The 14,688-nt window shown below is 38.4% G+C and overlaps 1 protein-coding gene and 1 long non-coding RNA gene across 2 annotated transcripts; one reads left to right on the top strand and one right to left on the bottom strand.

Annotated features, from left to right (window-relative positions):
• The first annotated feature begins 2,793 nt into the window (after nt 1–2,793).
• LOC148863627 (NADH dehydrogenase [ubiquinone] 1 beta subcomplex subunit 10-A-like) lies at nt 2,794–9,380 on the top strand. The gene is made up of 3 exons (XM_088980586.1): nt 2,794–3,160; nt 3,279–3,318; nt 9,102–9,380. Exons 1-2 carry the CDS (start codon nt 2,875–2,877, stop codon nt 3,299–3,301), a joined length of 309 nt encoding a protein of 102 aa, XP_088836712.1. The 5' UTR covers nt 2,794–2,874; the 3' UTR covers nt 3,302–3,318; nt 9,102–9,380.
• Nucleotides 9,381–10,299: 919 nt separating this feature from the next.
• Nucleotides 10,300–10,935, bottom strand: LOC148863626 (uncharacterized). The gene is made up of 2 exons (XR_016110618.1): nt 10,804–10,935; nt 10,300–10,647 (listed from the first exon to the last, which is right to left on the bottom strand). It is a non-coding gene; the product is annotated as an uncharacterized LOC148863626 (long non-coding RNA).
• Nucleotides 10,936–14,688: the final 3,753 nt, after the last annotated feature.

Here is a 14,688-nt window from a genome sequence, read left to right as displayed (position 1 = left end):
TCAGATCTAGATGATAGAAAGTCTATATTTGGTTACATCTTTATGATGGGGTCCTGTACAATTAGCTGGAAGAGTAGCAAATAGGAATCCATAGTAGATTCCACAACCGAGACTGAGTGCATTGTCATAAGTGAAGCTGCCAAGGAAGCTGTTTGGACGAAGAAGTTCATTCAAGAATTAGGAGTAGTTCCATCCAGTACATCACCCATTCCATTGTTGTGTGACAACACTAGAACCATTGCTCAGGCTAAGGAGCCACGAGCCCGCTCGAAGTCAAAGCACATTGAGAGGAAGTACCATGTACTACGGGAGATTGTTGGTAGAGGGGACGTCTAGATTCAGAAGGTAGCATCAGTGGAAAATGTAGCAAATCCTTCGACTAAGCCACTAACATAGAAAGTGTTTAAGAAATACGTGGAAAGTATGAGACTCCGACTTGTACCCGATTGGACCTAAGTGCAAGTGGGAACTGTTAGATAATGTATGCCATTAGCTCCAATCAACTTGATGCATTTATTGACATTTATTGTAAATGAATAAAGTACATATTTGATTCATGTTATATTGGTGTGTTTCTATGTAATACCCTTAAACTGGACACTTATGAGAATCGTGTTAGTTTAGAATCTTCACAGCCGTTGGATAGATCTTGGGAGATTTATCCTGCCAAGGCTGACACTGATGTGCCGCCAAGTTGGTTGGAGTGGCTTGTCTTAGCTGCCAGGGTAAAACCTGAGGTACATCCAATGTGGATTTTCTTAAAACCCTAAACCGGACCAAATTTCAGTACTGCCCTAGACCTTGGAGATAGATGGGCAAAACTGGAATGTTGCACTGACCCCTAAAGTTGATTATGGTACTGCACTAGGTGTTGGACTGGGCTGCCTTTGATATGTCAATCAGTGAGTGGGTGATCATAGTGACAGGATCAGCCTCTTTGTCGGACAAAGTGAATGATCGGGGAATGCACTCTCTCTGATGGAAACCTAAACTGTCGGCAGTTGATTTCAAACTTGTTGAAATTTGTTTTACAAAATATATTTATATAGAGATATACATATATATTATGGTTTCACAAATTGTTTGCAAAATGCTTTAATTCCCGGGATCCATGTGAGTAAAGAGTGCAACACTATACCTTGCAGCCGAGGGAGAGGTCATCTTTTGTCAGACAATGTTTGATCATTATGGACTGAGAGGTTAAGTGTAAAACCATTGAAGATAATACCTGATGGGTTAATCTCACATATGCCCATTGTTCTTGGGCCTTTATAAGATGGCTGGACCCAATGACCATTTAGTGTAAATGTTGGGCCCATTAAGAACCCATACTAATGGATTCAGGGGTTCACTGTATTCAGCAGTGAATTCGGCCAGGCCTTGTAACAAAGGTTAGGTTGAACCCATATGGATGATGTAGAGATCAATGATAGGGTCCCACGCCATACAAAGAGAGCCAAGCTAGTTATGATTAAAAGGAAGTGGGCCTGAAAGATTAATGGGCCTAAAGCCCATTTTGAGCTGGGTTAATTAGATTAATTAAATAGGGGCGAATCTGGGTATGGATCAATAGATAAGAATAAGAGGATAATTCTTATCCACTTAAAGAGTCCAGATCCAAATAGAGATTTGGCTCAAGAAACTTCTAATTTGATTAGGAGTAGTTAATCTTGATTTGCATATAAGATAAGAGAGTATCCTTATCACTTAAAGAATTCAGATCCAAATAAAGATTTAGATCAAGATTCGATTTTGATATTGTTTCTTGGTGGAAGAAACAATTTTGAAGTTCTGCTCACTACCCTATTCAATTATTGCTGAAGAATCTGAGGTTCTTGTTGAATAACCACTTACTGATCCTACCTCACCCTAAGTTTTGTCATTTTCAGTGGAGGAATGATTTGGTACTCTCTTTGGGTGTGAACGCCTACGTTGGGAGGAGCTTTTTGCGTGGATTTCGTATTAAGTATTCCTCTCCCTAATCTTGGTTTCAGATTTGGTCCGATTTGTTTCAAAAATAAACATTGAAAAATGCAGTTTTTCTAAATTCCCATATGGGAGAAAAATATATAAAATCTTGCCCAACCACACTGCATGGTTTGGCCATCCATATGATGGATCCTCCATCCCTTCACTTACGATATATGAGATGTATGGTATTGGATAATATTGATAGGATATTGAGATGTATTTTTTTGGCAGGTGATCTAGACTTCATTTTCCATTCCAAACACTGCCTTAAAAGAGTTCGCTTTTGCTACAAAGGGGACTGAAACTGAAAATCATAGTCTTAGATATACTGCAATGGCCCCACCTTCACTTCATCTAATAATTTAATGGGGCCATCACAACAAATCCAAGAGCTTTGATTAGTTGTTTCAGCGGAGGGCTACGATCATATCAAATGTAAATTGCACCTTAATAATGATGTCAGGTGCCCAATTTGGAATCACTACCAATAAATCAAAACATGTTCCAACACCCTCTCAATATGATCTGACATCCCCACCATGTATTGGGAACATCTCCTGATGATGATATTAAAGAATAATATAATCATTGAAAGATATTCCCAAAGGGATGTGGTATGAGACGTTGGCAATCTTGTGGGGCTGATTCGGTCTCGGTAGGAGGTTGGAATGCATATTATTGGCAGGTGATCTGCATTCCAAATATCCACGTGTAAATTATGGTTTAAGGGCACTCTTGTAGATAAAGCGTTTCTTAATCGCCCACGTGGCGTCATATTAATGGTTTTTAAATTAATAGTAAAGGGTCGAGCAGTGAACCATTGAGGAAAGAAGAGAACGAGCGTTCTGGAGGGGGACGAGAGTCGAGACGCGAGCGAGCGAGCGAGAGAGAGTGAAAGAGAAGATGGTGAGGAAGGGAGGAGTAGTGTTCGATGAAGGGCCTCCAGATGACTTCGACCCTGCAAACCCATACAAGGATCCGGTGGCGATGCTGGAGATGAGGGAGCACCTGGTGAGAGAGAAGTGGATCGACATTGAGACGGCCAAGATATTGAGAGAAAAGCTCAAGTGGTGTTACCGAATCGAGGGCGTCAACCATCTCCAGAAGTGTAGGCACCTCGTCCACCAATACCTCGAGGCTACCCGTGGCATTGGATGGGGCAAAGACGGTCGTCCCCCCGAATTCCATGGTATTGTTCTTTCTTTGTTTCTCTCGCTAGGGTTTCTTCCTGTCCTTGCTTCTCCTCGATTAACATATTCTGATTCTTCCATTGATTCGCTGTGTTTCTGAAAATTTCCTTCTTTTAGGTCCCAAGGTTGATTCGGAGTGACTTCATTTGGCTTCAAGGTTATTCCTGTTCTTTGTCTTTGCCGCATGATGATCTATTAAATTACTAAATCTCATATTTTTGATACCATAGTACCTCAGTTATGTAGAATTTGAATATGCATGTTCTTTCTTTTAGGAGTCAGGGTTTGCGTTAAAGTTTGGTTCTTTGATTGCTTTATTTATTTGTGTTTTTTCTTTGGTGGAGTGGGACCTTGTGCGAACTAAACTTAGTCCAGATAAATGCTAACTTTGAACTGAAATATAATCGTTAAGATGCATTGAGGTCCGTGGTTGTCGATACACTGAATAGATGCATTTCTGACGTTCATTGATTGCTGATATTGAGATTGTACTGAGTGCCAGTTTGAAGCCTCCATTTTCAGGTAGGGGCATAGGAGTGGTGGGAACCCAGAAATGAGGTAGTCAGTCGTTTTCTATTTTTCAGTACTCTAGGAGATGCGCAACTTAGTCTCTCCTGAAAATTCGCTTTCCATTGATGTGCATTTTTTCTTTGTTGCAATCCTTATAAGGTGTCCCTGAGTTCAACTCTGGGAAGGACAATGATAGTTGTATCAAGTTTAATTGCTAAGGATGAACCTTCCCTACTTCCTGGGGCACCAAGTTGCATTTTCAGGATATCTCTACTCTCTAAGCAGTTGAGCTTACAACTATGACTTTTCTTCACAATATTCAGACAAGATTTTTGTGCTTTTTAGGTGTCCAAGGTCTTGTTACAGTTTTAAGTGGCACCAAATATTCATTTTTTGAAGACTTCTAACAACTAATCAAAATAGTTAAGCAATTAACTTATCAAAAAACAGCAAGGAATTAGATAACTAGTTTAAGGTATAGTTTGGATTTTAGAGCAAAGCTGTCTTTGTCTAAACTCTAAAGGTGATCATGTTCTTAATCAAATAAATTCAGGGCATGTTTTTTATTATCTTACAAGTCCAGTGCCATTTGAATGCATAAAGGATCTAGAGGTTCTAAACATATTATGAATTGGGTAGGTTTAGCCAATGGAACAGTATAGCTGCTTGGTCGAGAAGATACATTTAGAGTTACAAGCATGCTAATATATCCTTTATTATGCTAATCGTGATTCATTATTTCTCCCCTTTTTTTTACAACATATCAGCATGTGAAATATAATTTGTTTTTTTATGAATATGTGATATATAATTTATTGTATATGTTATCTTACCATATCATTATTTTCATTATTATAATCAGTATGCATGAAAGTTTGTAGTTATGCATGTTTTATTTTATTCTGTAGTTTGCTTAGTTAACTGTTGTGACACTCAGTACTTGGCATTTTACATTCTTGAAAACTTTAATCATGTTATAAAATGTTAGATTATTCTTTTTTTTTATAAATGTATTAAAAATATACTCTTGGGCAGCAGCACACAAGATGTTGAAGAATATACCTTATAATTCTTTTTTTTTTATTTCAGTAATCTTTTGTATCTAGTTGATTGAAATGGGATTTTGGTTTGTACAAAGGAAATACTTGCCCAGCCAATGCCTTATTGTGCAGGGCTTTGTATATGCTGTGTTATCAATATAATGAAATAGTTGATCTTCTCTCAAAATAAATTAATAAATAAATAAAACATGTATACTAATAAATTAAATATATATACATATATAGAAAATTGATTTTACACCATTTTTACTGTATCTCTACCATATTTGTACTTAATACAGCAGTTTTTAGCACTTAGACATGCATGGTGGTGTATTTTGTTAGTTCATTTAAAAAAAAAATGTACAAGTGTAATTCCTGTACAGTGAGTGTCTATACAGGGATACTTGTATTCTTTACAAAATTCATATGCATCAGCCCATTTCCTAAATAAATCTTGTTCTAGTAAGAGCTTTAAAACAAAAGTCCCATAAAAGAAAACTAAAATAAATAAGGCTCAATTTGGAAAGAGTACAAATGCTATGTACAATATAAATACATACAAAATACAAGGTTTTGCACTCTACATATTTGTATTTGTACTCTATCCAAATTGAGCCTAAAGGAATAAAGATTAGAGAACTAACTTAGAATTGATCCCAATCATGTAAATCATAGGTTTCACAAATCAGATTGAAAGACAAAATATAATCTTATGAAATATTTAGAAAAGGATTCACATCAAGATTCAAATTTAAGCCTTTGGGTTTCAAAATTCAAATCATGAATCTCATCATAAATTATAACATTTTGAAACTATGATTTGATGCTTATATTTGAAGGATACTTGCATAATCTAAAATTTAATTATCAAATACAATGTATCATGATATAAAGTTAGGAACAATCAAAATATGTAAAGTAGCTTGTGCAGGACCTGCATCCTTTCTATTACTCATGTAATGCTCTATCAATTGAGCAACTTGGCAGTGATTTAAAAGGCGCGCCTAGGCACACATGCAAGGCGCATTTAGGGTAGGTGCCTTACCCAGGTCCTAGGCACAACACTTTCAAAAGGTGCACGCTTGGTGCGTCTGATGCGCCTTGTGCCTTGGTCCAGGTGTGCACCTGATGCGCCTTGCGCCTTGGCCCAGGTGTGCGCCTAATGCGCCTTGGCCCAGGCGTGTGTCTTGGAAATTGTACTTTTTTTGCTTTTTTTTTTTAACCCAGCAGCTGGGCTGGGGGGCTCTGCCCCCTAACCCTGACCACGCACTCGATGCAAGCCCAAACAAGTCCATGTTAGGGTCTTAATTTCTTAATTCTCACACAAAAATAACGATTTTATAATTTTATTTGCCTTTTAAGAAGACATTTTATTAAGATGAAGCATTAGCAAATAGGGGGTTCTTGGAGCGTGGCACAAAGGCAACTTGTAGAATTAGGAATGTAATATGTTTTACATCACATTAGCTACTTGAAGTAATGCAGTTGAAGAAAAAAGAGATTGTGGGCTTTACGTGCTTGAAAATGTTTTATATGTTTGATTTTATTTTTAAATTTTCATTTGAATATGCTTTACATGTTATGTTTATGTATTTTAATTTTAGATAATAGGTTTTTTAAAACCATTAATTTTAAAAATTAAGTTTATATTTCTTATTAATATTTTTTTTGATAAATGTATATTTCTTATTAATTTTATGCTTAATATTTTTGCATTTTTTGAATTTTCTGGCTTTTTTATTTTTTTAGCAATTTTTTGTATTTTTGCGCTTTACTTAAAAAAAGGTGCATGCCTCGCTTTGCACCTCTCACCTCGGGCGCAAATTGGCCCTTGCGCCTTGCACTTTTAAAACACTGTACCTTGGTTAAATGAGGCATAAGGTTAAAATCTCTGTTAAATCTTAAGCGTTGAGATATTTGCCTTTGCCTAGCCTCAGGTTTTTGCTTTTTAGGGTATTATTCTGGCTGCTTTCAGGTTTCTTTCCTTTCAAAGAGACTTTCTTTGGTGGGGGTTGGAGGAGGAGAGGAAAATCCATGCTGTAAATTGGGACCAAGTCTGCCTCCCACTTGAGGGAGGGGGCCTTAGCATCAAAAGAATTAAGGACTTTAAAGTGGCTTGACTTGGAAAGTGGATATGGAGGTTTAGGGCAGGTATGGAGGACCGGTGGAGAAGATTGATTGCTGCAAATTTTGGTGTAATAAGAGGAAATTGGACCTCAGATGACCCCTTAACCACATTTGGCACCTCTATTCAGAAAGGCATAATGAACAACAACAGTGCCTTCCTGAAGGGGGTAGAATATATGCTGTGTGATGGTGGCAGACTCAGCTCTTGGCCGGACCGCTGGTGCTCCAGCAGGCCTTTGGTTGAGTTATTCCCACACCTGTACCTGTTGGCCAAGAACAAGGACGCCCTAGTGGCAGATTCATACCAAAATTGTGGGGGTTACATCTTTTCTCCTACTTTACATAGAAATATCCAGGAGTTGGAGATTATGCTGGAGCTCCTTCTAATTCTGAGGAATCAGAACATGAGGGTGGGGCAGGAGGATGAGTTGGTGCTGGAGATGGGGAGGTAGTGGCATTTTTTTAGTTAATTTTTGCAAGGAATCTGAGAACTCCCAGGGGCATTTCCTTCCCTAGTAAAATTGTGCGGAGGTCATCTGTACCCTCTTAAGATCAGTTTCCTGCTGTAGACAGCATCTCTTAACAAATGCTTAAACAAGGACAGCTTGCTTAGAAGAGGCCTGCAAATACAAGACCAGATTTGTGTGTTTTTCAGGCAAAACCTGGAAAGTGTTGATAATTATTCATGCATTACCATGCAATCAAGAGGTATGGTTGCACTTCATCAAGTCAACCTGAACTGGATAATACCTTGTTCTCTCACTGATCTGCTGCTGGCCTGACCACTCCATGGTTTAAGCAAGAGAAGGAAAAGCCCTGAGGGAGATGATGCTTGCTGCTATAGTATGGACAATTTGGACTGAGAGAAACAGAAGAATTTTCACCAACACAAAAGGGAGGAGGAGCTAGTTGGGAAGTTGGGATGCTTGGATCTTGGGCTTCAGCCCTGAAACAATTCCATCACCAAAAAAAAAGGCAGTGCCCCTAATGTCACATGACTACATGGTGGATGATCACCCTCATTATCGAATACATGATAGGTTCTGTGAAATCTACTTGTGGTCATCGTTGACATGGATTCATATTGGCTAATGTGAATAGAAGTTCGAGAAGTTTTGTGATAATGAAGAAAGGTTTAGGGTAGGGGTTAGATTTTAGAGGTTTAGGGTATCATAGAACGTATATGGGAATTATATGAACTTAAATGGGTGGAAAAAACATGAAGGTGGAGGTGGTTTGTTGAACTTATCCTGAGCCTCCCATCATGTGCATATTCTTCCATTTGGTCATTGAATCTGACTCCTGGGCATTGTTTGATTCATTATAGATGCATGTGAAGAGTTGTCTTTGTGGCATCTGGTGTGTCCTTGTCAATATATTGCACTTGGAACAAAAGGGGATATTAAATGCTGGTTAGGAATGGTTTTTGAACCACTTGAAGTTTTCAAACATCAAACTATCATGTTGGAAACTATGTTCTGAAAAGTGACATCTCTTGTTCAACAATTTCAGCTTTCTTATTCTACAAATAAGTTCTGTCAAGCAGAATTATGGTTAAATCTTTGCAAGATAGGTATTTTTACCAAGGAGAATCCTTCCCATGTCTGCAAAATGCATATGACTTGCATAATAGGGTATTCTTCTAATTATTATAGATCCTCCCAAATATCTGTCAACCATTGTTCAGATATATATTTCTCTAGATATTCTTTCAATTGATCAAGCGCCTAGCTATAGTGCAATTTTATTCAGGAAATCAATTTTTGTGGATACCGGATACTAGTCTGTTATTTCTGTGTGCTAAAAAGAACTGTGGAGTCTATTCTAGAACAGCTGAAGTACAGGGCAAATCTTTTGGATATGAGCACCTAGCATGTTGCGTTTCTTAATCAATGTCCATGGTCCATATCCACATGGACATGGCGGCCATGCCAAGTTGCCAACTTACCTATTAACTTATAACCTGGCAGTCTGGCCCTCGTGGCACTTGTGGTATGATGATTAAAAGTTGCAACCTTTAAATAAATGTAATGCTATGTTAGAAATTTGTTGTTGATAATTTTTGTTGTTTGTGATTGAAAATGTTCTCCTTAGGTCTTCACAGTAACTATGTTTCATGCATGCTGAAACAAATTTCTTATTTGTTTTTTTCACTGCAAGACAAATTTCTTATTTGTTGTACACAACCACAAAGATACAAAACATATTAATTAAGCAATAAATATAGAGTTCCTCAATATCATTTTTTTTTTTTGTGCAGGTAACTGAAATTAGCAAGCAGGGTGGTCCAAAAGTCAAGCAAGGAGTTCTATCTCCAGCAAATCTTCTGTTGCCTAATTGATTACAATGCCAACTTGTTCTTTTTCTTGAATTAGACGGAAAAATATCCCATGATTTTTTTTCCAGTCGAGTTATGTGCAAAGTTTGCCATTTTTCCTTATCTTCTCATGAGATTATGCACTTACTGGCGTCAGAACCCTTGTGGATTAAGATAAAGGATAGATGGACCTTGAATTATGAAATAAGTTTGTTCTCACAATTCTTGCACAAGTTTAAAGTTTTACAATTATACTTGGATTATCTTCGTTTTTATAAGGGCCATTATTTGAAAATCCCTTTAACTTTTCTTTCTTTTAAAACTTACCCAGATTATTTAATACTTAAGGTGATAATCCTTTTTATTATTACCTGTGCAAATGAGTTGATCATTCTGTAATGCACACATTTCCTCATATGTATTGAACTTTGACCAGGATAGTTTATTATGGATAAGGGAATTGTTGTTTCTTCTGATGCTTTCCAGGAAAAAAAAAAAGAGAAAGATGCAACTCTACATCTGGACTTGCTATTTTTGGGTTAGTGGAGAAAACTGGTACAAGAAGGGTGTTAATAAGACAAGCGTTATATTCTTGCAGAGCTTTAGTGGTTCATAAACTTTACACGCTTGGTAGGCCAGTATTTGCAACATCTGATTTGGCGTAAATCTGTGAACTTTTTTATTTTGTAGAACTGTGAGCGTTCTTTTTATAAAAATTTGATGCTAAAATTTTCTAGCGCTGGGAACCAAACAGCCCAAAGCTAGACCCAGGACTCGGGAATCGGAGAAAAATATGAACTGCATCGTGAAGTAGTAGGTAATCTGATCAGTTCTAGAATCTGTTTTCTTTTTTGCCCCCTTTGTTTTAGAAACATTCAATCATGCACCAGGGCCACGGTACAATACAAGAAAGGCTTAGATTTCCTGCCTTCTTCCTGCCTTAATGATTAGATTAGAGGTGCAAACAAACATCGTGCAAATGCATGGCAGCCATCCAAAACCCAAATAATTGCGTTCGAATGCTTGCAGATTTTAGAAATTAAACAACTCAAAAAACTTGCCCGGTCGGTTACCAGTGAATCGACATACTTCACATTGCAGGTTTCTCACATAAAAATAATTAAAACAAGCAAAAGGAAAGTGGAAGTAAGGTCATCAGAGGGTGTAGGCCTATCTTTGTTGATCAAAACTCAAAACTGACCACATTTACATATCCAATATGGAATTCAGACGCCATTTCCTTTACTAATCACATTAGAGTTCGGGTTATAATCTGGTATCTGACCATTTTAGACCATGATGAGTTGATGACTGCGTGTCATTCGTTGGAGCCTTGGAGGCATCAGCCGATTGGTGAGCTAAGCCTCTCGTCCCCATGAATGCATATATGCATGGCACGTTACGGTAAAAACTAAAAACAGCACGGACGCTGCTTCTTCATACCTTCGGGCTTTAATTTCAGTGGGCGGATAAAACCATAAAACAGCAACTGTGTTCATCAAAAATCAAAACTCAGAAACTGAAAGCATGCAACTGTATTTATATAAATTTCAATTCTGGGTAGGTAACCACAAAAATATGGAGAAAGAACATGCTCAGATAAGTAAATAAGTCGAAGTAGAACGAAACACTACACAGTATACACCTTCTTCTGACTCCTGTGAGCAGCCTTAAAAGCTTTCAGAGCTTCTAAGTTCTACCTAGAGAAACAACATTCCTTTGGCCTTCAGCTGCAATCCATGATCTTCTTTTTCTTTTCGGCTATACCTAAACACAAAAGTGAGAAAAATAAAATATGTATATATGATCTTCAATGTTTGCCTTGTCATGTTAAAAGAAACAAAGTGAAAGGAGAAAATAACAAATAACTTAAATCCAATAGTGTGAAACGGGATGCTGAAATGTCACACACTAGTGATTCAACGGGAGCTCCCTTCAGTCCAATGAGCGAGCAGAGTAAGCGGGAGGAGTTGCTCCCACACCATGCAAATGGCTAAACTTACATATTTATCTGCTCCATCCAACGTAACTCTCACTATAGTCACCACGCACTGAAAAGAAATAATAAGGCTAGCCTACTGCATGAGGCGGCAGCTCTAACCGCTCCTTTGCCCTCTATATTGGACTGAATGGAGCTCCTTGAAACCCCCACGTTAAACCCAAACTTTTATATCTTCAAGTTCGAAAACTAGGAGAAGATCTCCCAGTGTAGATGGTCCCTCCCTCCCCTCTTCCCTTCTTAAATACTGCTTCTTGCTCTTGCTTTGCTATCTGCAGTCTTACACACACACACAGCTGGAGAGAGAGAGAGAGAGAGAGAGAGGGAAATGTTTGTAATAGCTAGAATAGCACTTCAAGTACGTACCCTGATTGTCAGCAGAAAGTGATGATATCATCACAACCTCCTCGTCTCTTGTGAATTTATGTAGTATTGATTCAGTTTTTGTTGGTATTCCAACTTTGGGTAGCAGCAACCAGTCATCCACCCCAAATTCCTCTCTTCCTAATATTGGACCAAAACTAAACTGGTTCATGTAATCATATTTGCGGTTGCGGCCTGACCAGGCCAGTGACCACATCCACATACAACATCCTTGAAAAAGTCAAATATTAACAAAACTCAAGAAGAAGAAGAAATTGTAGCAATTACTTACTCACCCGACCCATAAACCAATATATTATTATTTCTCTGCAGGAGTTTGAGCAATTATCACTTCTCGGACTCGGAGCCTGGTCTTATATTCGGTTAATGCACCAACATGGTTTTCTCACAAAAGGGGTATATGGTGAGTTCGATCTCAAACCATGTTTGGGTTGTCTATTGAGCTACCCTAGTTCTAGCTAGTTTCAGTTCATATCCAGGTGTTTGGGCCCGGCTTAATAAAACCCTTTAATCAGCTAATAATGAAATGCTGTTGTGACATCAAACAGCACAGAGAGGAGCAGTTTTATAGTTGGTCAAGTTGTTTTGACCCATTTCTTGTTTAAAGAAGAAACAAAACTGGGTCTGGAGCAGTCCCTCAGGGTTGTTTGTTTTGTTTAGACTGATGAGATCTTAAAAGGAGATTGAACGTACTATATTATTCGCGTGATCATCGATTGGCAAAGGCTTTCTTCTGAGGAACAGACCTTTTCTCTCCTTCCTTAAACAGCTAAAACCAATTAAAAACAAGGGGTCAGAAGACAGCTTCAAATTTCATCGATCTATCCATGTAGTTGTAGTTGTAGTTTGAGAAGTATAGTATAGCGGTGTACATGGTGAGCTGTAAGCTGCTTCTGCTACTGGGTCTGGGTGCATCCATATTCTGGGCTCACTGTCATTGTTTTTTTGTCTCTATTTTTTTTTTCACCTGCAACAATCAGGATTCCTCTATTCAGAAAATCTAGCTTTTCCAAAATGACGGATATGCCCCCTTTCCCCGCCCTGCAAAATAACATTATTGGTGAGCGAGCTCATGGGTGTCCAAGAAAGGCCACGATCATCATTAAGGGGTCAAGGTACGGTAGCTGAATTAGCGTTTGTCGGCATCAACTACTGTTGGGATTCTCCTCTGATCATTTGGACCAAGCCCGTGTCTAATTTAATTTCTGTCCTTTTGTTAGACTTTGCCAGAGACCAGAGGCCAGACGGAGTGATGATCAAGCGTGAAAACTCCCCGGCCCCTTTTCAAGTTTGAACTTTGGAGTCTCAAGTCTGGAATGGAGGAATTGGAATCGGTATCGAGTCAATCCACTGAGCCCTAACATGGGTCATCATCAGCCATCTCTCTCTTAACTCTCATTGGATTTGGATTGGCTGGCTGGAAAATGGGAATAGTTTTCGCCTTTGCAAGGGGCCAAATTTGTTCTTATTTGGTCCAGGGTGTTGCCATAGACACACTCAACTTTTAGGGGGTACCCACAAAAAAGAAGAATTCCTGGGATGGGGGCTCCGTTATCCAACAGGTGCGCTTTCTATTTATGTATGTGTTTGAGTGTTTCCACGAGTTTTAGGCCAAATATCTGTCAGGGATGAATCCATTTATCCCCGAAAAGTCGTTTCTTCCACCTTGTGATAAATTTGAATATGAACTAGAATTAATGATGGAAAGCTTAAAACCTGAAAAGATCCTCTCTCTCTCACAGATGGGCAGAGCTCTTTAAGGGTTTAGAATTGAAATCGGAATGGACTACTCCGATTTCAACTGTTTGATTGGATGGAATCATTGAAATGGCATTTTCTCATTGGAGGAAATGGTCATTCCCTGCCTTTTTATTGGAAATGAAATTCTATTCCTGCTTATTCCAATTTCTATTCCTATTTCCATCTGAATTCTGAACAAAACATACACAGGAATGAATCATTCTGATTCCAATTCCAACTGCTAACCAAACGGACCCTGAATAACACCCTCCATCCTCTTACTAATTTTTCAGCTGTTAGACTGATTGGAATTGTTATATGTTCAATTCGTAGTCAAACCAACCATTTAGACTGGTTGGTCCATCACCTACCCAGATTTCCAAGTCTCTTTCACACCCTGAGGCCTGAACCGCTCACTGACCCAGGTTGTACCATTGCCTTAGTTTTGATTATGTGATGTAACAACTCATATTTTACCATCAATCCTCACGTTTCATGAAAAACGTCAATGATACTTTAGCACAACCTTGCTGTTTGGCATCCATGCTCATTAGCATTATGCTGGAAAAAAAGGTGTTTCAGGAAATAGTCATCTGTTTGGAATCATTTTTTCATAGAAAACGGTACTCCAAGCATCGCCTTGGAAATTGGGAAGACATGGCTTGGTGCAATACCAAATTTGGTGTTTCCCGAAGCATTAGTACCAAATAGAAAAAGTTGTTGCTCCAGAAAACGTCTTACTTGGCAGCAATGATTTCAAACAAAAAAAAAACATCGTTTTCTCATAAAATAGTGCTTCCAATCACACATTAGTAGCACCATTTTCTCAGAAAATGGTGTTGCAATTGCAGCATCGATGTCAAACACTAGCCTAATGATTCACTCTATTACCAAAAGAAGAACAATTTGATTCAATTAGCCAATAGTGCTTGTTTATCACATTTATTTCAAATTAATATGATAAGTATATAATATTAGGTATATGTTTGACATCGATGTTGCAGTTGCACATGATGTGTGGTTGGAGGCACTGTTTTCTCATAAAATAGTGCCTTTATTTTTGTTTGGAATCGTTGCTACCAGGTAGGATGTTTCCTGGAGCAACAACAACATTTTTTGTTTGGTACCATGCTCTAGGAAATGTTTTCAGCACCAGTATCCATTATCCAGCCACATCACCGCCCTGTTGGCAGCAACGAACTGCAGCTCCAAGAAATGCCAATTTTGGCGTTGCTCCAAGCCATGGCTTCCTGATTTCCGAGGCGTGGCTTGGAACACCATTTTTTATAAAAAAACAGTTCCAAACAAATGCCCATTTTTTGGAGCACCGTTTTTTCCGATATGGCACTAATGTGCACCATTACTCCAGGAAATAACAATGATGCCAAACAGCGGCTAAAAATATAA

This window comes from Nelumbo lutea, chromosome 3 (genome assembly GCF_056320005.1).
Source record: "Nelumbo lutea isolate HS-2025 chromosome 3, American lotus-T2T, whole genome shotgun sequence".
Lineage (NCBI taxonomy): Eukaryota > Viridiplantae > Streptophyta > Magnoliopsida > Proteales > Nelumbonaceae > Nelumbo > Nelumbo lutea.
This window is presented reverse-complemented; position numbering and strand designations above follow the sequence as displayed.

What these genes read in the sequence shown, in the direction of transcription:
- LOC148863627 (XM_088980586.1), top strand. Translation starts at nt 2,875, where the DNA reads ATGGTGAGGAAGGGAGGAGTAGTGTTCGATGAAGGGCCTCCAGATGAC. An exon ending in TCGTCCCCCCGAATTCCATG is followed by an intron (nt 3,161 to 3,278) that starts GTATTGTTCTTT and finishes TCCTTCTTTTAG; the next exon opens with GTCCCAAGGTTGATTCGGAG.